The following is a 25,375-nucleotide window of genomic DNA, read 5'->3' on the forward strand; positions in this document are numbered from 1 at the left end:
GCAGCCGTGGCCAGGGTCGGCGGCCATCTTTATACAGGCAGCAGAGCCCGACCCTGGCCGTGGGGTCGGGAGCCATTCGGGGTCGTATTGAGAGGCGGGGACACGGCGGAACGGCACGGAGGGCGCGGACGGCGTCCTCCGTGCCTTAGAAAGTCATACAGGTAGATAACTTTTTTTACATTTGGGGGCCGGATTTTGGCCTCGCAAGTCCTTTAAAGAGACTCCGTAACAAAAATTGCATCCTGTTTTTTATCATCCTACAAGTTCCAAAAGCTATTCTAATGTGTTCTGGCTTACTGCAGCACGTTCTACTATCACCATCTCTGTAATAAATCAACTTATCTCTCTCTTGTCAGACTTGTCAGGCCTGTGTCTGGAAGGCTGCCAAGTTCTTCAGTGTTGTGGTTCTGTGATGCATCTCCCCCATCCAGGCCCCTCTCTGCACACTGCCTGTGTATTATTTAGATTAGAGCAGCTTCTCTCTTCTCTCTTATCTTTTACAAGCTGGATAAATCCTCCTCTGAGCTGGCTGGGCTTTCACATACAGAGGAATTACATACAGGCAGAGCTGTCTGCACTCTGCAGGAAGAAACAGCCTGACACTTCAGTGGAAGATAGCTGCAGGGGGAAAGAAACACACAAATGATCTCTTGAGATTCAAAAGGAAGGGTGTATACAGCCTGCTTGTGTATGAATGTATTTTCTATGTGTGGACATACTGTACATCAATCTACTTCCTGTTTTGGTGGCCATTTTGTTTGTTTATAAACAAACTTTTTAGAACTGTTTTTAACCACTTTTAATGCGGCGAGGAGCAGCAAAATTGTGACAGAGGGTAATAGATGTCCCCTAACGCACTGGTATGTTTACTTTTGTGCGATTTTTAACAATACAGATTCTCTTTAAGTAGTTGTTCTTCAGTACTCATTTTTGTAAATTGTATGTAGTGTTAGAGCTTAGTTTTTACTTGTGCGTTAATGACCCATTATGCTAACAAATTATTTCATTCTATAACATTTGTGCGTAACTCGCATATTTTCTCATCTGTTTGGCAGCAAACATAAAGTCACAGCATGTTTGCACAGGAAGGTGTGACCAACACACCCACTTTGGCCTGAAACCAAAATATCACAAGTGTAGACTGATTGTGAGGCGAATGTATTGATTTATAGTTTACCTTATCTACTACTTTAATTTATTCATTTTACTATGGTTACAAATTAAAGATGGAGACTGGCTTTAAAAATAGAGCTTTTTAATAAACTCCATCACACAGCATAACCTTGGAGGCCTTTCCATAAAAGTATCTACTACTTTGAGGTGGTTATTCATGTGCCCCCCACCATGTTAATTCTGTCAGTTTGAGATGGTAAATAGCATTGCACTGCAATGTTTTCACATCAAAGTTAATTTATTTCAGTAATTCAGTTCAAAAAGTGAAACACCTATGCAATATAGATTCCTTACATACACAGCGATCTATTTCAAGTGTTTTATTTCTTTTAATTTTGCTGATTTATGGCCTGCAGGCAATGAAAACGCCAAATTCAGTATCTCAAAAAATTAGAATATTGCTTAACCACTTAATGACAAGCTGACTTATAGAAACGTCCTGCTAGAGCCTCTTAATGGCTCCAGGACGTTTCTATAAGTCAGACACTGCTGCTGCCGCTGTGCGTGTGCTCCCGCGGGTGCACGTGCGTTCCCGTGCACGTGAAAAGTGTGAAAAAAAAGCACCAAGAATTAAAATACACCTTTATTTCCAAACGATATATTGTCACCATACTTTGTACTAGGGACGTAATTAAAATCTTGTGATAACCAGGACAAATGGGCAAATAAAATGTGTGGGTTGTAATTGAAGAAATAGAAGAAATAGTATATTTTTTCATTTTTTCCTTGTATTTCCCTTTAAAATGCATAGAAAATAAAGTAATTACTGAAAACAAATATCAACCCCAAAAAGCCCAATTTGTGGTGGAAAAAAAAACAAGATGTAGATCATTTCATTGTGATTAGTAGTGATTAAGCTTTTGGCAAATTAAAGGGATGAGCACTGAAAGGTAAAAATCGCTCTTGTCCGTTAGGGTAAAAACTGCCTTGGGGTGAAGTGGTTAAAGTGGACCTATACTCTTGCTCAGGACAGAAGGAAAACCTAGAGAAATGCACCCTGTATGTATTTAGAGAATTTAGCCTGTCTAATTTCCCCTAATCTGCGTCTAATTACAAGTTGTAATTTGATTTCTCCCCTTTGTCACCTGTTCTGAGTTCAGGTCCACTTTAAGACATTGGCCTCAATTCACTAAGCTTATCTCCTGTCTTTAATAACTCTTCTAAGCAGTTACTACAGTTATCATCATGGTCATAACTGTAGAAACAGCTCAGTAGAGATAATAAAGACAGGAGATAAGCTTAGTGAATTGAGGCCATTGTTTTTTTAATACAGAAATGTTGTCTTACTGAAAAGTATGTCCATGTAAGCAATCAATATGTTAGGTTACAGGCTCCTTTTGCACAAATTACGGCTTTAATGCAGTGCTGCATGGAGGCGATCAGCCTATGGCCCTGCTGAGGTGTTATGGAAGCCCAGGATGCTTTGGTAGCAGCCTTCAGCTTATCTGCATTTTTGGATCTGCTGTCTCATTTTTCTCTTGATATTACCCTCGTATATTCTGTATGGGTTATAAGTTAGGCAAGTTTTCTGGCCAATCAAGCACAGGGATACCATGGTCATTTAAACCAGGTTCTGGAGCTTTTGGCATTGTGGGCAGGTGCCAAGTCCTGCTGAAAAAATTAAATCCACATCTCTTGCCAGCAGAGAGAAGCAAGAAGTGGTCTACAATTTCCCGGTAGATGGCTATGCTGACTTTGAACTTGAGAAAACATAGTGGCCAACACTAGCAGATGACATTGCTCCTCAAACCATCACTGACTGGAACCTTCACACAGGACCTCATGCAACTAGTATCCTGTACCTCCTCACTCTTTCTCGAGACTCTTGGGCCTTTATTTCCAAATGGAATGCAACGAGGAATCTAACAGTTGTACCCCATGTCCCGGATATGTCTGTGTGGTGGCTCTTGAAGCACAGACTTAAGCTGCAGTCAACTTCTTGTTAACCCCCCCCCCTCCCCCCCAACTGTTACCTGAGCTCCTCCTTTTTTTTGTCCCCTTCTACCTCACGTTCCATTTATATTTTTGGCTACAGCACTTTATGACCAGCCAACTGACTTTTTGTGGCTTACCCTCCTTGTGGAGGTTGTCCATGATTGTCTTCTGGACCTCTATCAAGTCAGCTGTCTGCCCCAAGATTGTGGTTACTATTGAACCAGACAGAGTTCATTTATAGGCTCAGGACACCTTCGCAGATATTTTAGGCTAATTAGCAAAGTAGAATGAGACCCCACAAGTCTACAATAAACGTTTTCTCCACAATATTCTCATTTTCTGAGATGCTGAATATTGGGTTTTTATTGCCTGTAGGCCATAATCCGCAAAATGAAAAGTATGGTAAACACTTTAAATATGTCTCTGTTTAATGAATCCTGTATTATATTTGAGTTTGACTTTTTAAAATTAATTACAGAAATTCACTTTTCCATGTTCTAATTTGAGATGCATAAAGAGAGAAGCCCTCGGAGAAGCACTAGCATGGGAAATATCCATACATATTTGCTAAGCTGTATAACATCATTCATACTCCAGACTGAGGTGTATGTATGCATTGCCAGATGACACTCATACTAATTATTGCCCACACTGAATTGGTAAAGTGAAAATCAGGTTATCAGTGTGCTTAAATTGGCATAAATGCATGCCATATGTCGTTGGTTTAAAGAACATCAAGTCTGCTTTAGCCGAGAAAACATTTCAATAAAACAGATGAGCTTGTATACAAGCCTGAATCCTGAACTCATATGCTGATGCATTGTTTTTGTTTTTTCTTCCCCCTTACAAGAATTGATTTAATTTTAGGACATTCACCAGACTAAAGCGCTGTTCCTTTCCCATTTTTCTTCTGCCTTGTCATATAAACTTTGCTTTTTTAGGAGCTGTTGAGAGACGTGAGCTAAAGGGGTGGAGCTGTAATAGTATATTGATACTCGTTATCAACTTGTCTGGACACTGAAATAACTTGAGTAAGGCGTGGTGAAAAGAAAGCCGCATGTAGTAAGCTCGCTTACCAAGGGGACGTGTCACAACTGTTTTATTAAACACCTGAGGAAGGAAATACAAAGATTTTACCATAAAATGACGTTTTCATAACAAATGTTGCAGTTTAAATAGTGTGTGTGTGTGACACCACACACACCCTTTTCAAGTAGCATGCAGGCACTTGGCAATTCATTTGTTCAGCACGAGATCCTTTTCATTCGCCTGTGAATTGTGCTGAATGTAGTGATATATACAGGATTAATATACTATAGATTGCTTATCTTTAATAACATTCTTGAATTAAGTGTTTGGTCTTTGTCCATATGCTTTTTCAATAAATTAAGTATAGATAGATGCGAGTTGATGAAAGTTTGGATGTATTAGGATGAAATATTGGCTATTAAAAGAATACAGCACAGTAGATTAGTCTGCAGTCCATGTACTGCAGTAGGGACATCACCAGGTAGTACTTAAACAGGAACTTCAGCCTAAACAAATATACTGTCATTAAGTTACATTAGTTATGTTAATTAAAATAGATAGGTAATCTCTTACCCACCCTGTTTTAAAATAACAGGCAAATGTTTGTGATTTCATGAGGCCAGACATCTTTTTAGTTGAAAGGAGGTGACAGGGAGCATGAGACAGTTCTAACTGTCCTGTGTCCTGATCACCCCTCCAGCAACGAGATCAGAAATCCCATCATGCTTTGCACAGCATCATGGGAAAAATGCCGTACAGTTTTCTTTGATGGGGCGGAGCTTGGCTTTTGTTCAGCCAAAATTGAGGCTTTGATAAGAAAAACAAAGTTCTGATGCTGAGAAACTGTTAAACACCTAGGGCTTCCTCTAGCCCAGGGATGTCAAACCGATCCTTCTAGGTCCGAGGTTCTCAAACATTTTTGACACAGCTCAAATTGATGGGTCTGAATCAGGAAAGGTGTGGTCCATCAGGTAGAACACATTCCTCTTTCTCAGTCCATCCTAAACACTGGCATGGATCTGGCCTTCTACGCCTGGATTTCAACACCTGTGCTCTAGCCCCATGAAGTGTGTGGGCTCCCTCACTGCCGCCGCTCCATTTACTGGCTCTTTCTCCCGGAAATCTGTCCAGTCATGCGCTCCTGTGCATGCCCAGCTGTGCGCACGCTCCCATGCACAGGAGCGTTCTGCACCTGCATGGTACAGGTGCAGAAAACCAAATGAACTTATGTGTCCCAGGCTATGAGTGTAAATGGAGAAGAGGAGAGGTCCAAGGATTAAGCATTGTGGTCAACAGACAGCGGGCATGGAGAGGAGTTGGTATTGGAATTGGAGATGTCCAGACAAGTAAGAGCAAATCTAAAAGAATGCTAGGCTCTTGATCCCCAGTGTCAAGAGGGTCTTGAGGATGATCGGCAATGTCAGAAACAGAGAAAAGATCAAGGGGTGATAGTACAGGTCGTTGGCAACCTTAGTAAGCACTGTTTCTGTGTAATGCTGAGGGCGGAAGCCAGACTAGAAGGGGTCCAAGAGGTAGTTAGAGAGAGACCGTTCCGAATAAATGTGGAGTTTCAACATTTTGGAAGCAAAGGGAAGACGTGAGACTGGACAGTGATTGGGGTGGGCTGTAGGGTCCAAGGAGGGTTTTTTGATTAGTGGCTTTTGCTTGTTTAAATGAAGAGGGGAAAATGCTAGTAGATATAGAGAGGTTAAAAAGCATTGGTAAAACAGGAATTAAGAGGTATTGGGGGTCTAGGGCTCGGGTAGTGAGGTGTGCTTTAGAGAATAGTGAAGAAAGATTCTGTTCAGTTAAGGCAGATAAAGAGATTACATTAATCACAAGATAGTTATGTTATGTTTGCAGGGGAGCCAAAATGGAAATATGTGAATATAAAATAAAACATAATTTCACCATGCACATGATTGAAGGCAGTGAGTTTTATTTTTTGAAGCTGCTGTTAATGAGAATGGCTGTGTTGTAATGTGCCATGAGGCGTTCTCTGAGCACAAAAGCTGCGCTCTGGCAGTGTCTACTGTTACTTGCTTGAGGATGTTGGCTGACTCATTTTGGTCATTGTGCACTTAAGGCCAGCATGAAATTGGCATCTGTCAAAGCTTTAAACATACCACATAAGTAACATGTAGATGTTGCTTGTATGTCTCTTATCTACAATGATCAAGGTTAACAATAAAGATGCTGTTCTTATTAACTGTTGGCTGTAACCTTTTTGTTTGCTGTAATCTTGTGTTGCAATGCACATTTCCCTTTTTATAGGTTATAGTTTGAAATATGACATGAACTTCCTCTGTGTTTTGTTACAGTTGGCCAACTCTCTATAGATTATACATCTAATCATTTTCTAACCCCATTGGTTTCAGTAGTTAGTAAACTAGCAAATTTAAAGTGCACATGCGCAGTATGGCAACACTTGGACACAGGGGAGCTTGGCCACAAGAACACATTTAACAATCTCTTGTCTATGTTCAGAGACACTGCGTGGGAAAAATGGGGTTGATGAAGTTATGGGAATCCTACGGACTATATAGTCTTACCTATACTGGAGTAAGTATATACTTTTCAATATGTGGTTGGGTTTGTTTTTTATTTTTTTTTTTTATTTTTTTTTTTTATTTTTTTTGCTTCAGGTTCACTTTAAGCTACTTTCAAGGCAGATGGCCATACATTATACTGCATCACACAGCCATTTTTTTTTGCTACCTTGTGCTACACCACACATACACTACCATGAGCCAGTGCACATGTCCAAGGCTGAATTTTTCACAAGGTCCTTTAGACTTGAGGCTGGAGGCACCAGTGGTGCTGGTGTAGCTTTTTGTTAATCCATTACTTGCCTGCAACCACTCAGTACTGCTGCCTTGCTCCCATCCAAAGTTCCCCGCACAGAGAAGAGGAGAAATAGACAAATGTTCAGCTGAGCTGCAGCTCACAGAGCAGAGATAACAGAACAAGGTGCAGGCTGGTAGAGTGATTTTGGGTACTGCTCATTTATGCATTTTCACTTCTCCAGAACAGTGTGGAACAGTAACTATATCCGTAGCTATTTTGGGAGCAAAGTGTTCCAAAATATCATTACAAATATTGTCAGTCTTATGATGGGCCTGCGCTCTTTGTGCTCCACCAAAGAAGTTCAAACTTCCCCATGCCCTACAGAATGTGTCCGGATGCCCCAGTGTGTTTCTTGGCTTTCTGTGGACCACGGACACCACATTCAGTATGCAGTTTTAAGCTTAGAGGTGGTAAAGATGTGCTGAGAGACTTTGATTAATCTTCTTCTGTTCCTTTAACTCCCAGTGGAGCATAGGGCATCAGTCAAATATCTCCTTTCAGATCTATGTGTTGCTATTCTCTTGATCTCATTCCAGGTTTTTCCTGTATTTCTAATTGCTGCAGTTCTTGAGCGTTTTGAGTCCGTCAGGGGCAAAGTGCTATACAAATGTTCGTATTATCATTCGGATTATTAATTTCTTCCACTGATCTTCTGCATGTTTTTTCAAGGCCGCCCCCTTGTTCTTGATCCCTGTCGACTCCACTCTAGTTTCAGCCCCAATTCCTTTTCCTTAAAGGGGCTCTGAGGAGTGCCCAAATTTAAAAGAATACACTTACTTGGGGCTTCTTCCAGCTCAGGGTAGGCGGCAAGGTCCCGTGGCGGCGTCCTGGCTCGTCTCCTTCAGCCTCCGCAGCCCCCGGTTTTCAGTGACACCCAGGCCTGGTGTCTTTGGCTCTTCCTGATTAAAGACGCAATGCATCATCACACCGGCTGCTTCGCGTCATCATGGTGGCCGGTGTGACAGGTCTGCGCATGTCCTGTCACAACGGCCGGCGTGATGATGCATTGCGTCTTTAATCAGGAAGAGCTCCTCAGAGTCCCTTTAACTAAATCTATATTGGAATTTGGTGTTTTTCCACAGTTCTTCATTTGTCACTTTCTCTGTCCATTGTATATTCTAAGTCTCCGTAGGCAGCTGTTTACAAAGATCTGGATTTTCATGTTAAAGAGAGTCTGAAGCGAGAATAAATCTTGCTTCAGACCTCATATATAGCAGGGGCATGTGTGCCCCTGCTAAAACGCAGCTATCCCGCGGCTAAACGGGGGTCCCTTCACCCCCAAATCCCCTCGGTGCAGCGGGGGAGCGCTTCCTGGTTGGGGCAGGGCTAACCGCCGCAGCCCTGCCCCACGCGCGTCTGTCAGCGCGTATCTCCGCCTCTCCCCCGCCCCTCTGTCTTCCTTCACTAAGAGGGGCGGGGGAGAGGCGGCGATGCACCACTGACAGACGCGACTGGAGGCAGGGCTGCGGCGGTTAGCCCTGCCTCCAGGAAAAGATAATATACGACCAAGTTTGCGACCAATGCTTGCGGGGGTGGGTTTGGGGGTGAAGGGACCCCCGTTTAGCCGCGGGATAGCGGCGTTTTAGCAGGGGCACACATGCCCCTGCTAGCTATGAGCTCTGAAGCGAGAATTATTCTCGCTTCAGAGTCTCTTTAATGCATTGTGTGACTCTCCAAGTTTCAATTGCATATAGAAGGACTGCTTTCACATTAATATATAAAATGCAAACTACACATTCCTCCCCATTTATATTGCTTTTAAACCATGGATTTTATACTTACTGGCACCTCTGTTGTACTAAAAGTATTGTTATCCACCCTGGTGGAAGGGACCTTGCCCTATTTTCCTATCTACGGCAAGCAACTTCTTATACACCTAAGTGAGGACAGGATAAAATCCCCACCTGTCTAATCAGTGGTTGCCTCGATATAACCCACTCCCCCCCCCCCCCCCCCCCCCCTTGTGAGTTCTGCACGCTTAGTTACCCACGTTATACTTGACGTACTACACCAGAGTGGGCTCCTGTTGTACATCCCCTCCCTTATTGTTCCATTAAAACTCTTCTAATTACGCTATCCAAAATCAACATGAAGATTGAAAGACAAAAAAACGCAGCCTTGTTTCACCCCTTGTGCTACTTTTAATGTGACAGATTACCTTTAATATAAAATTTGGCATTTAAAGCCATTGTTCATACCCTTTAGTAATGACCTTTTATTTGGGGTTTCATCTTTTTCTATGGTGCTCACATTAATCTTCTAATAAGGGAATCCAAAGTTGTTGTTGGTTTTTTTTTTTTTTTTTGTCAATACAGTGCATCTGAAAAGTATTCATAGTGTGTAACTTTTTCCCCCCCACATTTTGTTGCAGACTTAAATTATTAAATTCATCTTTTTCCTCAGAATTCTACACACAACCCATGACAACATAAAAAAATTACTTGAGGTGTTGGCAAATTTATTAAAAATAAAAAAAATTGTGAAAGCATATGTACATGGGTATTCACAGCCTTTGCCATGAAGCTCAAAATTGAGCTTAAAGAGAAACTCCAACCAAGAATTGAACTTTATCCCAATCAGTAGCTGATACCCCTTTTACATGAGAAATATATTGCTTTTCACAAACAGACCATCAGGGGGCGCTGTATGACTGATTTTGTGCTGAAACCCCTCCCACAAGACGCTCTGGGACTGCGGTACTTTTGGCAGTTTGTTACAATGTAACAAGGTTCACAGACAGGAATTGGCTGTTTACAGCTGTCTTTAACAGCCAAAACAGCTAGCAGCAGCTACATAACCTGCCCACAGTAAAAAAAAGTCACCATGTAATAAATGTCAATGTAAATCGGGGAGAGGAAAGATTTTACAATGAGCAAACACTGACTAAATCATTTATACATAATTATTGTAAAAATGAAGCACTTTTTTTGTTACATTATTTTTACTGGAGTTCCTCTTTAAGTGTGCCTTGTTTTCTCTGATCATCCATGTTTCTGCAGCTTAATTTGAGTCTACCTGTGGTTAAATTCAGTTGACTGGACATTTAGAAAGGCACACACTTGTCTATATAGGGTCCCACAGTTGACAGTGACACACCTGGGGAAGTGTAACGATTGGGGAATTATTTCCGTGGTCAGCGCACAGGACGCGCACCAACACTACGGAAATCCTCCACAAGCGTGTAAATTGAGAGAACCCAGCTATGCTGCTATGCACCTGTAGAGGGAGATTCCCACCGGCAGATGGAGCTGTGGAGTGCAGACAAACACAGCCTCTGCAGTGCCACAGACGCCAGATGGGAATTGTACGAGTTGAAGCAATGCAGGGCAAGATCGCTCTTAAAGAGAGAGAGAACACAGACAGAATTTGTGTCCACCAATCTAGTCGCCACCCAGCGACTGAACACACAACGGAAACGAAGTGGGAACGCAATCGCCAGAGTGGCAATTGCCAATAGTGACACAAGACCGAACCAGACAGAGCACAAGTATAAAGAGAGAGCACAGAGACAAAATGAATGTGTGTCCACCAATCTAGTCGCCACCCAGCGACGGTGAACACACATCAGCAGAAACAAAGCATGAACGCAATTGCCAGACTGGTGATTGCTAACAGATACAAGACTGAGCAGGACAGAGCATGAGAGTAGCAAAGGGCATAGCAAGCAACAATTAGAACATCAAGGAAAATAACAAACGCTAGCTAAACGCAAACACCGATCTCATTCGCAACAGCGAACACGTTATAGACACGATCACCACGCGTTAGGCGCCCAGTGACAAGCGTGCCAACCTAACTAACCAATACAATACAAACACGAAATAGAGAACGCGAGCGCTTGCTAAATGGTTACCTCACCGAGCCTACAGCAAGCGTTCGTACCAGACATGACAGAGTAGCCAGCAGCACTGCTGCTCCCGCTAGAGCGGATGCGATCCAGACAGACAAACAGATGGGGCTACCAGTAGTAACCGCTGCTCTAGTTAGCATCCCTAAGGCAGAATACAGAAGGAAGCACTGCCACTACCACTAGGGCGAATGCAATCCAGACAGATGGAGCAGCCAGTAGCAACCGCAGCTCTGGCCTACACTCCCAGACAGAACGATTTCCTGTCGACCGCCGCTGGTGACAGGACAATCGAGACAGAGAGATAGAACAAGGCAATACTGATAATACAACCTTACTGCACTAGAAGGGATGCCTAGTGCAGTCCCCAGGAATTACTCTAAGATAAGCTTAGAAAACGACAGCAAGGCTGACACTCCAGGAGAGTTTGCAGGAACAAACCATCATGACCAGCAAGGGATTCTGGGAGAACATGGTATTTATACTGCAAGCCTTCAAAGGAGGCAGCTAGGCAATTTACATAACAAGTGTATGCAAATTCCTCAGCAGAGCAACTCTAAAACTTGCAAAGCGAAGACGGGTCTCTTTTCCAGAGACCTGCAGCATTCAGACGTAAAGTATGGACAAACGGCTGTCTGCCCGTGCAGACAGCTGAGCAGATCCTTACAGGAAGGTTACAGAAAAAATGTCTGCTGCATTGAAGGTCCCAATGAGCGCAGTGGCCTCTATCACACATGTCGAAGAAATTCGAAACCACCAGGACTCTTCCTAGAGCTGGCTGGCCATCTAAACTGAGTGAAGGGAGGAGAAGGGCCTTAAACGGGGAGGTGACCAAGAACCCGATGGTCACTCCGTCAGAGCTCCAGCGGCCCTTTGTGGAGAGAGGAGAACCTTCCAGGAGGACAACCATCACTGCAGCAATTCCTCAATCAGGCCTGTATGGTAGAGTGGCCAGATGGAAGCAACTCCTTAGTAAAAGGCACGTGGCTGTTCACCTGGAGTTTGCTAAAAGGCCCAATATGGGTGAAAGAGGCACCCTGGTGTGCATAAAATACTTTAAACACAAATAAAAGAAAGGGAGGTAGTTTATCTCAAATAACAAAATTTTTGTAACAAAAGATTTTTGTTGTTAAAGAGACACTTAAGCCAGAAAAAAAAAGTGTTTTACTCACCTGGGGCTTCTACCAGCCCACTGCAGCAGTCCTGTGCCCTCGCAGCCACTCACTAATCCTCTGGTCCCCCACTGCCAGCTAGTTTCGTTTTTGCCGACAGGCCCGTCAGGACTGGCCACGCGTAGCTTTTTCCGCATTCCCGACTGTAATTAGCGCTATTGCGGACCGCAACGCGTAGAGAAATACGCGTTGCCGCATTACGCACGCATAGATATGCGGCAACGCGTTGTACGCATTGCGGCCTGCAATAGCGCTAATTACAGTCGGGAATGCGGAAAAAGCTACGCGTGGCCAGTCCTGACGGCCTGTCGGCAAAAACGAAACTAGCTGGCAGAGGGGGACCAGAGGATTAGTGAGGGGCTGCGAGGGCACAGGACTGCTGCAGGGGGCTGGTAGAAGCCCCAGGTGAGTAAAACTCATTTTTTTTTTCCTGACTTAAGGTTCACTTTAAGCACAAGCAATGCGTTTCACGGGTCTAAGCCGGCTTCCTTTAGGCCAATAACAGTGCCAAATGGAAAAACCTCATTAGCATAGGGAGCCTCCCTAAAAGGCACATGAAGTACTCTAACCATGAAAAACACAAATCTCTGGTCTGATGAAACAAAGATTGAACTCTGTTCAATGTCCTTGAGTGGCCCAGCCAGAGCCCAGACTTGAATCTGATTGAACATCTCTGGAGAGATCTTAAAATGGCTGTGCACTGATGCTTCCCACCCAACCTGATGGAGCTTGAGCAGTATTGCAAAGAGGAATGGGCAAAACTGGCCTAGGACAGGTGACCAAAGCGTGTGGCATCATATTCAAAAAGAACATAGGCTGTAAATGCTGTCAAAGTGCATGTGAATATTTATGTAAATGGGATTTCTCAGTTTCTTTATTTTTAGTAAATTTGCCAAAACCTAAATTAAACTCCTTTTTTTTTTTTTTTTTTCCGCATTGTCATTATGGGGTGTTTGGAGGAAAAACATTAATTCAATCCATTTTGGAAAAAGGCTGTAACAAAATGCGGAAAATGATGCACTGTGAATACTTTCTGGACGCAGTGTAAGTGTCAAGTACATTTTAGTTATCCATTCTGCACTTCTATAATTATTCTTAAGGTGTTAATGAGATCAACACAGCTGCAAGGTTAGCAGAAACCAGGTTCTTCTTTTTGTTTTTTTAAATCTAATCTTTTTTTACTCTGTTTAATATGTCCTTGACAATATTTCATTTGGTATACTAATGAAGGTAATGCCTCTCCAATTATTCCAATTATTCCTCTCCCCCTCACTCCAGTCCTGCTTATAGACGCACTCTTCTCCTCCTCCTGCAACTGTAGATACAGGTGTGCAGTGCGGCTGCCTGCTGCTATACAACTCCCTGTCATCTGTTCCTCGTGGCCTCCGTACTGCTGTATTAGTAGTCCTGTTACTGTAACACCCAGGGGCACACACATAGCATGCGGAGCACTAGCACCACTGGTGTTGTGGTATCATGACCAGTAATACCGAGGAAATGGAGGAACTGGAGCTACATAGCAGCAGGGGGGCACAGTGTACAACTGTGTCTACAGCTGCAGGAGGAGAAGAGGAACGTGTCTATCAGAGGACCGGAGTGAGGGGAAGAAGACCACAGCGGGCAGGATCATGTGGGATCAGAGAGTACTGAAGTAGTAGTATAATGCATTGTAGTGGAGTGTAAAGTTGGAGTGTAACTTAGCTTGTGGGGCAGCAGGGGATAGTGTGTGTGTGTGTGTGGGGGGGGGGGGGGGGGAAGAGGTCTATAAGACCTATTCACTGTAGACTCACCAGGTTTAGAATCCCCCCCCCCCCCCCCCACCCACCCTGATTTTTGCCCTGTAAACCCAGGTCTGCCTTAGTCTGTAGTGTCTTATATTTAAAAAAAGACAGTATATGAAATTTCTCTGTACACATCCGATATGTATATCGGACTTTAAAACTATGGTGACTGCTTTATTGCAGCAGCTCAAGTAACAAGTAACAAGTAACACTGACTTATCCCACCCACTTTTAGGGGAGAAAGAGTGGGTCTTCTAGTCTGAAAAATACAGTAGCTTTCATGTATGGTTATCAGTTGTAGCTAATGTGCCCGTTCAGCTTGCTGTAAATTTTCACAGCACAACTTGACAATAAGAAAGTGAACTTGAGTCTTGATAGTCTTCATTGTAGATTATTTTGCTACTGCTAGTATTTTTAGTATTGTTTTTATTTTTATTTCAGCATTTCTGACAGTTCTGCTTTACATTATGTAAGATACATGATTCATTATCTCTGTAGAGTCTGTTAAGAGAACAAGGCCAATTTCAAAATGATGCCAATCTGCAGCAGTAAATTAGAATCCTGGTATAATTTACATATACTTTATTGTTGAGCGTGATGAACACTACGGAAAGCTGTGCGTAATCGCCAAAGATTTCCGTATTGTCGAGCAGAATGTCAGTTTTGTTTTGTCACTCGGTTAAACGAACAAGAAGTGCATTTTGTTTTCTCTCTTCTCTTAAGAGCTCCCCCCATCACCCACACTGAATGAAAGCAAACCCCTCACCCACCTACCCCATGTCCTGCATTGGTCCAGAGAGGCATGTCAAACGTGGCTAAACCTCCTGCTGTGACCATTTGCTGCCTACAGCTCATCCCCAAAAACCAGATAGAGCCAGCATAGATAAGATTCCCTCTGAAATCTTAGAATCAAACAAAGAACTTTAATGTATTTGTAATTCAAAATGGGCTTGTCACAGAAAGACAAAAAATACATTTTCTGATACCCATAAACCAGTTCTATCATCCACCCGAATTACAATTTCCTAACTGTTGGGGGTCAGTGGGGAAACTGCTTTATTCAGCATGCGCAGACCGAATGCGATAGACTAGGCATGTGTACCCTCATTTGATACAGGATCGCAGGCCGCTTATGAATATAGTCTTGGATTTGCAATACGCCAATCTGGGGCAGAGTCACGCAGATGATACATTTTACATTTTCTGCTCTGAGTCCTGGGGGCTGCGACCTTGCTGACCAGGAGGTAAGTCCGCCTTAACCACACCTAGTTTGGAGGTAATCCAGCCCCAATTCTAAGATTGTATAAATCTGGGGCCAGCATTGCCTGCCTTGTCTTTCACCATTTCATCTGCTAAAGAAGAGCTTCTAGCATGCGTTCATACAGAAGGACCGAATGCGTGCATTGTTCCAAGGACTCTTACCATTAATGCCTACTTTAAACCGGACCCTTTTTCTTCATTCTCCAAATGGACTGCTCAGCCCTAACTAAAGTAAGAACTTTCTAATTTTATCCCTTTTTATTTTTAGCTATGTGTCTTTTAATCTGTATAAATGTGTGTAATACATTTTTGTTATTAAACGTTTAAAAATAGTTTAGCGGTTATGACCTGTTGCTGGACATATACAATCGTACTTACTCCTCCGAAAACGTTACCTTGTGTTCTAGAGTATCCTGTATTTATAACTCGTATGCTTGAATCGGGCACAGATAAACTGGTCTGGCGCCGATCCCTGCACACAGCTATGGGTTAACTTACAGTGTTCGCAGTGTGCTAAAATATTTACAGTCCTGTGCTGTCTCACAGGTGGTGGCAAGCTTTTGAATTGTATGTGTGGTGGATCCTTTGGCGTCCAAACGCTCCCTCCACTAGTCGGTTCATCAATTGCGAAGTCTGTTATGCTTCGTGATGAGCAAAATGACAGTGTGAGAGGATTGCTGACCCCGATCGATTGAGCCCGATCGCGGACCGGCCCGTGCGGTCTGTGACATTGAGTGCTGGAAATCTTTCAAGAGCTAGTGCACAACTCTGGCTTAAATCTATTTTGCTACCTTCACAACATGGGCAAGTGAGCATTCCAATGTTTTTTTTTTTTTCTTGAAAGGTTGTTACGGTATATTTCCTATAGGAAAAGAGATACATTTACAAAGCCAATAAAATGTGTTACTAAAAGGAAAAGAAAAACACAAGCGCTCAATATTAATACTGTATCCACACAACAAGCTAGCTACATTAATGTTTGCTGATTTCACACTCGTTCAAAATTACATTGAAAAGGGCAGTTTCACTTTTTGCAAAATTTAGTGCAAAATGTTTGAGTATTTCACATCTACTGAAATATATACCCTATTTTTCAGGCTATAAGACGCACCTAAGTTTAGGGGGCAAAAAAAATCAGGGAAAAAAAATACTAAACTTGGTGCCTATAGTGCAGGGCAGTCTTATAGACCTTCTCCCCGTCATCCAAACTGTCTCTAAGCTAATCTATCTAAGCTACATAGACCAGCTACACTACAATAACCCCTGCTGCACCCACCAGCTAAGATACACTGCACTAGACTATTCCCTGCTGTCCTACCAGCTAAGGTACACTACAGACTACACTTCATTACACCACACCAGTGGGTCAAGTATTAAATAAGCTTTATTGGAGCAAAAAGAGAAGACTAAAATCATTAAACAACCAACCAATGGGGATTAAATGAAGAAATACCATAAATATACACCTCAATTAACAAAGTAAATGGGATCTAAAAATCTCAACCTCTAATAAGTAATAAAACTGCAGCATGCAAATTTTAGTGTGAAGGAGCATTGGCAAAGAAACCATTAAAGAATAGACCACAGACCAAACAACCCGTGCTGATAAAACCTGAAAACAAAGGAACAGTGACTGACCTTAAAGGGATACTGTAGGAGGGTCAGGGGAAAATGAGTTGAACTAAGGCCCGGTTCACATTAGCGGTCGCCGTCCGGAATCGCCGAGCCGGACCGCATGCGGAACGGATGGAACGGACGCACGGCACAGCAATGAAAGTCTATGCGTCCGTTCCGTCCGAACCGGATCCAGATTCCGGCGTAAGATCCAACATGCGCTATTTTTTGGTCCGGCTCCTCCGGCAGACGTATCCGGAGCGGAGCCGTACTGTTGCATCCGGCCAATACAAACCAATGAGAACCGGAGAGCGCACAACACACTGGCCGTAAAAAATGGACGCTCCACCCCACCTCCCATGCTTCCTCCATGCTACAGCGGCCATCCTGGACGGGGACACATGGGCCCAGCGCCCACAGAGTGGAGCAGCAGCGACCTCACGCTGGAGCTCCCCGGCAGCAACATGTCAGATACGTCTGATAACGAGGAGGTGAGGCCCTACAACGACCCCAGAGCTTCTGCCGACCTCCCAGACCCCAGGTATTATTATACAGCTTGTTATCTCAAACGGATCTGGACTGCAACCGTGTTCATACCGCACGGAAAACGGATGCAAACGGACCGGATCCGGATAGGAACCGTACGGATCAGGTCCGGTCCGGATCCGGTGCGGTCCGGACATCCGTTCCGGTTTTTAAAAAACCGCAAGTGTGAACGGGGCCTTACCCGGGGCTTCTAACGGTCCCCCGCAGACATCCTGTGTTGGCACAGCCACTCACCGATGCTCCGGCCCCACCTCCGGTTCACTTCTGGAATTTCAGACTTTAAAGAGAATCTGTATTGTTAAAATCGCACAAAAGTAAACATACCAGTGCGTTAGGGGACATCTCCTATTACCCTCTGTCACAATTTCGCCGCTCCTCGCCGCATTAAAAGTGGTTAAAAACAGTTCTAAAAAGTTTGTTTATAAACAAACAAAATGGCCACCAAAACAGGAAGTAGGTTGATGTACAGTATGTCCACACATAGAAAACACATCCATACACAAGCAGGCTGTATACACCCTTCCTTTTGAATCTCAAGAGATTATTTGTGTGTTTCTTTCCCCCTGCAGCTATCTTCCACTGAAGTGTCAGGCTGTTTCTTCCTGCAGAGTGCAGACAGCTCTGCCTGTATGTAATTCCTCAGTATGTGAAAGCCCAGCCAGCTCAGAGCAGGATTTATCCAGCTTGTAAAAGAGAAGAGAGAAGCTGTCCTAATCTAAATAATACACAGGCAGTGTGCAGAGAGGGGCCTGGAGGGGGGAGATGCATCACAGAACCACAACACTGAAGAACTTGGCAGCCTTCCAGACACAGGCTGACAAGTCTGACAGGGGAAAGATACATTGATTTATTACAGAGACTGTGATAGCAGAAAGTGCTGCAGTAAGCCAGAACACATTAGAATAGCTTTTGAAACTTGTAGGATGATAAAAAACAGGATGCAATTTTTGCAACACACACACACACACACACACACACACACACACACACACACACACACACACACACACACACACACACACACACACACACACACACACACACACACACACACACACACACACACACACACACACACACACACACACACACACACACACACACACACACACACACACACACACACACACACACGAGCTTTTGTGTAGTGTCTTGGCTGCTGTGGAGGAGACAGATTTATAAACAGTTAGAGGTTCCTCCTGAATTGTTAGAGGAACAAAACAGTAAGCCTTTCTAATTGCAACACAGATCAGAGGCCAGTTAAGTGATTTTTGTTGTTCATTTGTTTATCCTTTATACTAGGTACACACCATACAAATCAAAAAATAGATCGCAATTCAGGTCGGACGTGTTGGAAATAATCGATCTAGCAGGTAAATCCTCCAGAAAATTGTATGGTGTGTACTTACCATTAGGGTAGTTCACACTAGGCTTGTGCCATGGTATGCATAGTCACAGATAGCGTTGCTTTCCATTCCAGAGCTCACCCAGTTAAATTAATTGAATTGGGCAGAACTGCACAGGGAACAAAAATGAATCCTGCTGTGCAGTAATACATAGTAAGGTTTTTTTTTTTTTGTTTTTTTGGGTTCAGACATTATTTTAGTGTGTTTTTGTTTTTCCCATCTTTGTGGAATTGTTTGTTCTTTTCATTTAAGTTTTATGCTTGTTTTTCAGAACAAAATTGATAACTTCTGGTCTTTCTTTGATGCTCAGAAACTAGGCAGTTCCATAATTTTCAATGGCGTCAATTCACCAGAGGTTACCAACCTATTTATCTCTTGGGAGGTAATTTACCTCCTGTGATATCTCCAAATAGCAATTCTCCAGAAGTATAGGAGAAAATATCGACAGAGAGAAATGCAAGAGATAAATGTGAGATAAGTATGAGATAAATAAGTGATAGTTAGTAGTTAGTTTTTCTCCAAATCACAATTCACCAGGGAAGAAAGGGGGTGTGGCCATTCGTTATTTTTTCATCTCTTTATCCCCTGAATGAACCTGGAGATATCGTGGTTTTCACACAGCAGCTGCTGCTGTGGAAGATGGAGCCTTTTGAGCTTACTCTTAGGCCTGGTGCACACCAAAAACCGCTAGCAGATCCGCAAAATGCTAGCAGATTTTGAAACGCTTTTTCTTATTTTTCTGTAGCGTTTCAGCTAGCATTTTGCGGTTTTGTGAAGCATTTTTGGTGTAGTAGATTTCATGTATTGTTACAGTAAAGCTGTTACCGAACAGCTACTGTAACAAAAACCGCCTGGCAAACCGCTCTGAAGTGCCGTTTTTCAGAGCGGTTTGCGTTTTTCCTATACTTAACATTGAGGCAGAAACGCCTCCGCAATCCAAAAACTGCAGCAGCCCGGGAGTATGCGTTTCTGCAAAACGCCTCCCGCTCTGGTGTGCACCAGCCCATTGAAATACATTACCCAAGCGTATCCGCAGCCGCAAGCGGATCGCAAAATGCAACCAAACTGCTCTGGTGTGCACTAGGCCTTAGAGCTTGCTTCTATTATGAGGAGACGAAGGCGCAGGAGGAGGGTATGTTTAATCGCCCCTCGTATTTTTCGTGAGAGAACAGTTCTTGATAATTTTACTGAGACAGAGGTGGTGAAGAAGTTCAGACTCACTCGTGATATGATTTATGATATGAACCGGCAGTAAAAGGCGGCAATACTCTGGTCAGGTAGTGGTAAAACTCCGCCTCCTACCCACAATGCTTCACTTTCAAGCTTACAGAGAGGAAAAGTATCCCATGTAAATCATTAATAACGATTACCTAACTCTCTGCTTTCTCACACTTTCCTCATGCATATCTCTCCATTATCCCCTGCTATCGAACACTTTTCTCTCTGTCCTCTCACACTGGTGAATTGACTCCAGAGTGTTAAAATACCTCATGAGATAAACTACCTACCTTTTTTCTCTTAGTAAATCCTCTCTGGTGAATTGACGCCAATGAAACAGAAACATTTTATATTGAATTATTCATTTTCAGTTTCAGGTTTTTATTACCATGTGTATGGACACCAGTATAGTCCTTACTGTGATGCTGGTACAAAAAGGTCTGTTGAGATTTGTCAAAAGAGTGAAAACCAGTAACAAACACATCTATGGCTTTCATTTAGTTTGTTCTCACTGTCCAATCCCAGAAGCTAGGGAAAGTAGACTTTTAAAGAATTCCTTCAATCCACTCCAGTGCACCACTAAGATGACAAGAAAGTGGACTAAGGTGTGAGGTTCTATTTGCAAATAGTTTTCTTTGCCTGAGTATATTAAAGGAACTAGACTTTGTTGAACATGTAGTTTCTTCAAGGCCAGAGTTGTGCAGCAAATCTGAGATGCTTGTTTAGTCATCTACCTTGACGTTTGCAATGTGAGTGCGTCACTTTTCTCCCTGGGATAACCCACAGTTGGCTCCTGTAAAGTTTTCCATCTCTGGAGCCTTTGTGATAATAAGCAGGAGTTTGAAAGGAATGTTCATCCTCCACTGATCCCATTTCAAGTATGTAACTGTCATACCATTAAGGTGACTTTTTCTCCTTTATTGTGTGTTTTTACTGCTGGTTTTGTTTTTATAAGATCATGGATAAGATCATTCTTTAATAAGATCATTGACTTGCATACATATTGAGTCTCCTAATAATAAATTAAAACTGTAATTAAAATAAAAAAATAATGTTCCATTTCTCACATAAAAGTCATTATAAATAACTTAAATATACAGTGATAACATTGCTTAGTCCACAAAAATAAAATAAGTTACTTGTGCTGCTGCAATGAAGTACTACCTTTATATTTAGAATCAGATATACAAAGCTAATTGATTAAATATCTGTGTACACAAGAATCTTTTACATACAATAATATTTCTGTTGCCCGATGGTCAATGAGTTAATAAATCTGTGTTGATGCAAGAGTATGCACATTTTGTAGCCAAATGTATACTGCTTAAAAATAGACTAATCAAATTCCACCTTTGCAGGATTTGATTGGTCCATTTTCAAACTACATACATTTTCAAACAAAATTTGCATGATCATACATCAACTCAGAAAGATTTGTATCACATTGTCCTCAAGTCACTATTGTGACATACAGCTGAGCTTTTATGTAAACTGAAATCCATTTAAAAATTTAATATATATTTAAGTGGATTAAAAAGAGCATTTTGAGTTATAATTTGTTTACACAAGTGCATTAGGTTGTTAACTTGGCACATGTAGCCATTGTCGGGGGGGGGGGGGGGGGGGTGTTCTGTATTTGACTAAAGATGAAGGTATACAGCAGTACTATACTCCGCTTATGCACTCACTGCAGAGCTGTTGTGAATCCACAGAGTGTTGTGCACATTTAATGCTGAGGTGTTGTCTTTCAACTTGAATTCTATTTAACAGCTATTCTACAGTTATATCCTAAGTTTAAAGTGCATCTCTGGTGTATAGAAGAGGTATGCTTCCATTCATAACAAGCGTAGCCAGAAAAAGAGCGGATCTGCAGTATAGTCCCCATATGAAAGGAAGGGAAGATTAGTAGTTGTGGCGGAAGCAGGAAATTCTGGCGCCTGTGGGTAATGGACAGTTCAGGCGCTACATAGGTGCTAATGCAAATATCTGCTATTGGGCACCAAAAGTAAAAATTTTGGCGCTCGATAAATAGCGGGCACTGAGCCTGTCCAGCTGATATTTTTTTGTTTTCGAAAATTATCGTTTTAAAGGAGTGATCAGGCAAATATTTAAAACAAAAAAAAAAAATTTACTCACCTTGCGCTTTCTCCAGCTCTTATCAGCCGACTGTCCCACGCTGTCACCTCCGCTCCCCGCTGCTGTCCCGGTCTCCGTGCTCTTTGTGGAAGCCGTCCCAGAGGTCGTCAGCACTGCATATGCGTGAACCGCCGCTGTCAATCAAGCCTGTGTTCTATGTGGGCTTGATTGACAGCTGCGGTTCTTGCATGCGCAGTGCGGATGACGTCTGGGTCGGCTTCTGCACAGAGACCGGGACAGCGGTGGGGAGCGGAGGTGATAGTGTGGGACAGTCGGCTGCTAGGAGCTGGAGAAAGCCCCAGGTGAGTAAAGGGTGTTATTTTTTATTTGCCTGATAACTCCTTTAAAATTGATCATTTTTGAAATGTACCAGGTTTTTTTGTGTTAAGGTTAGGCATCAGGAAGGGAGGATTTTAGGGTTAGGCCCGGTTCACACTTGCGTTTTTTTCCGGATCCGGAACGTATACTGTACAAACGGAACGGACGAGATTGGATCCAATGATAACCTATGGGTCTGTACACATCCGTTCATCCCACCGGATCCGTTTTCTTCCGGATTTTACGTTCCGGCGGCCGGTCCGGAAAAATGCTGCAGACCCTATTTTTCTGGAACGTTGTGCCCTGCGGAACTGATCCGAAAGGTTTTGCGTCTCAATAGGAAAAAACGGAAGTTGACGACACACTGCCTATAAAAACTGACCTTTCTAGCCTTCTTCCTGTATGCTTTCTATGGTACAGCGGCCATCTTTGTTTGCTGACACATGTGCCAAGCAGGGTTTGACTGGGATTCCTCCCAGTTCGTGCTTGATTTGGAGAAGATGGCAGAGATCAGACCATACAGCATAGAGGACCTGATTGTCCAAGTAAATGTCAGGAACGATGCTATTCCAAGCCAGTAGCTGTATAAATGCACTGGATCCATGGTCCACACAGCAGTCTGTCTCCAACGATGACCACCGTGCATTTCCACACCTTCCGGACCCTAGGTATATATACATCTTATCCGGATACAAACGGAACGGAAATTGAAGGGAGCCGGACCGGAACGGACTTCAACGGATCCGTTTCAACTGACAGTTTGGGCTGCAAACGCAAGTGTGAACCGGGCCTCAGGTGTAAGTAAGAGGTGGGTTTTAGGGTTAAGGGAGGGTTAGGTTTAGCTGTAGTAAATTATTGGTAACATTTACCAGTGTTTTACTATCGTCACTACTACTGTAAGTCTTATTTTTATTTTTTTTTTCATTTGGTTCCCAATTCACCACAGTATTTTATGTATTGTGGGTTATAGCTAATTATAACATTTAGCTCACTCTGTCATGGTGTCCTCTCTTCACTTATTGCTTTGCTTCCTCACTAACCCTTTTACTCACTCTGGACACTTTTTTTTTTTTTTTCCCCTTCCTTCCTGTGGTTTCTTCTTTTGTAGAGGAAATTGCAATATTTCCCCTTTTTTGCTAATTTGCTTCTTTTAAGTTTGGAAAGCTACCGAAATGCTTCTTTTACATTTATCTAGCTGTCGTATACTTTTAATGGTCTCCTGTAACCTACATGGAACGGTGTATGTAATTTTGCTGGAAAGCGAAGGATGGTAAAAAGCTTGACCTCAAGATGCTGAAGCAGATTTTTCGTCCAAAAACTAGAATGAAAGAGGCAAGTCACGTCTTGTGTTGTGGGTTTTTACAGTTCTACAGCAGCTGGTTGTTGGTGATGGTACTTTCAGTGTCTTCAGTGTCTGGGCTATAGTTAACAGAAATGCTTTGTGTTAATGGAACTTGTTCAGTTTATCTCATTCGCCGCTTTTCTTTCCATATAGTGTTCATGTCATTATATTATCAATCATTTTGCTTTATTTCTAAGAAGCTACTTGGTAAAAGTACAGTTAATTGCTCAGGAAAAAAAGCTGTGAAAGTGCTTATTTTTTGATGTAGTGATCCACACTGCAGCAGCTGTCACTTCTGAAAAATTTGCAATGGCTTACCGTATATGGGATTTAACCGTAGGGGTCAGAAAATGTCCTATTTTTTTTTATGCAGGCTTTCACTGTGTTTTCAGTTTACATTTGTGTTCTGTTTGAAAGTGGGGTGATGTCCAGAAGACTTGAGCATCTTGAAATACCTTCAAAGTGGGATCGTGGATGCTTGTAAATTGCATTTGACAACACTAGAAATGTCATCTTTATTTCAGGTGACCTTTGTGTAGGTCTAATGGGAAGGTTTATGACTGACAGCTGATTGTCAGATAATTAGTCGCAAGATCCAGATCTGATTGAAGAGTGAAGACCTTTTTCTGTGGAGACAGAAACCGCTTCATAGTCTGAATCTGACTATAGCCTATACTGATGTGGAGGTCATAAGTTCTCCATGTCTGAACAGTCCTGTGCACGGGAGGAGGAGTTTATTACATCACTTTTTTAAAATAATTAACCCCTTAGACTGCCGCTCATAATTTGTTTTTATTCTTAAAGCTACATGCCTGTGCCAGTTATTTTGGCACACTGGTTACAGAATGTTTAACAAGCTTTTCTTGTTTCAAAGTCCACATTAGTCAGTAGTGAGGGGGTTAATAATTGAGATACAGAATTATGGTAATTATGATTAATATCTATGCAGCTTGTAAATTGACTAGACCAAACTCGGAATCATGTGATTGGGCCTTTTTCAAGCTGCATGGATTTGCATAATTCTGCATCACCATTTGTTGTTCGCTTTTCTGTAGCCAAGTGAAAAGAGTGCTCTAACCCACAACTTCTTACAGGGGAGCGTCTCCTATTGAAGTGCAATATACCAAATGAACTAGAGGTGCAACATCCAGGAATCCAACAGTATCTTCATTCCTTCTCGGGGGTATATATCTATCTAGCTATCTATCTAGCTATCTATCTAGCTATCTATCTAGCTAGCTATCTAGCTATCTAGCTAGCTATCTAGCTAGCTAGCTATCTAGCTAGCTAGCTATCTAGCTAGCTAGCTAGCTATCTAGCTATAGCTATCTAGCTAGCTAGCTATCTAGCTATAGCTATCTAGCTAGCTAGCTATCTAGCTATAGCTAGCTAGCTATCTAGCTATAGCTATAGCTATCTAGCTATAGCTATCTAGCTATAGCTATAGCTATCTAGCTATAGCTATCTAGCTATAGCTATAGCTATCTAGCTATAGCTATCTAGCTATAGCTATAGCTATCTAGCTATAGCTATAGCTATCTAGCTATAGCTGTCTAGCTATAGCTGTCTAGCTATAGCTGTCTAGCTATAGCTGTCTAGCTATAGCTGTCTAGCTATAGCTGTCTAGCTATAGATGTCTAGCTATAGATGTCTAGCTATAGATGTCTAGCTATAGATGTCTAGCTATAGATGTCTAGCTATAGATGTCTAGCTATAGATGTCTAGCTATAGATGTCTAGCTATAGATGTCT

At 42.5% G+C, this 25,375-nt stretch overlaps 1 protein-coding gene across 3 annotated transcripts in view; it reads left to right on the plus strand.

Annotated features, from left to right (window-relative positions):
- The window catches only part of RPS6KA1 (ribosomal protein S6 kinase A1), a 208,722-nt gene that overhangs the window by 82,365 nt on the left and 100,982 nt on the right, over positions 1 to 25,375 (plus strand). The window contains exon 1 of one of the 3 annotated variants that reach the window (XM_068269246.1): positions 23,466 to 23,614. The exons of the other annotated variants lie outside the window; for them this stretch is intronic. Within the exon in view, the coding sequence (XP_068125347.1) occupies positions 23,573 to 23,614 (42 nt within the window). The 5' untranslated portion in view covers positions 23,466 to 23,572. Of the gene's footprint in view, positions 1 to 23,465; positions 23,615 to 25,375 lie in introns of those variants that run through there. 3 annotated transcript variants of the gene reach the window in all.

Source organism: Hyperolius riggenbachi, chromosome 2 (genome assembly GCF_040937935.1).
Source record: "Hyperolius riggenbachi isolate aHypRig1 chromosome 2, aHypRig1.pri, whole genome shotgun sequence".
Classification (NCBI taxonomy): domain Eukaryota; kingdom Metazoa; phylum Chordata; class Amphibia; order Anura; family Hyperoliidae; genus Hyperolius; species Hyperolius riggenbachi.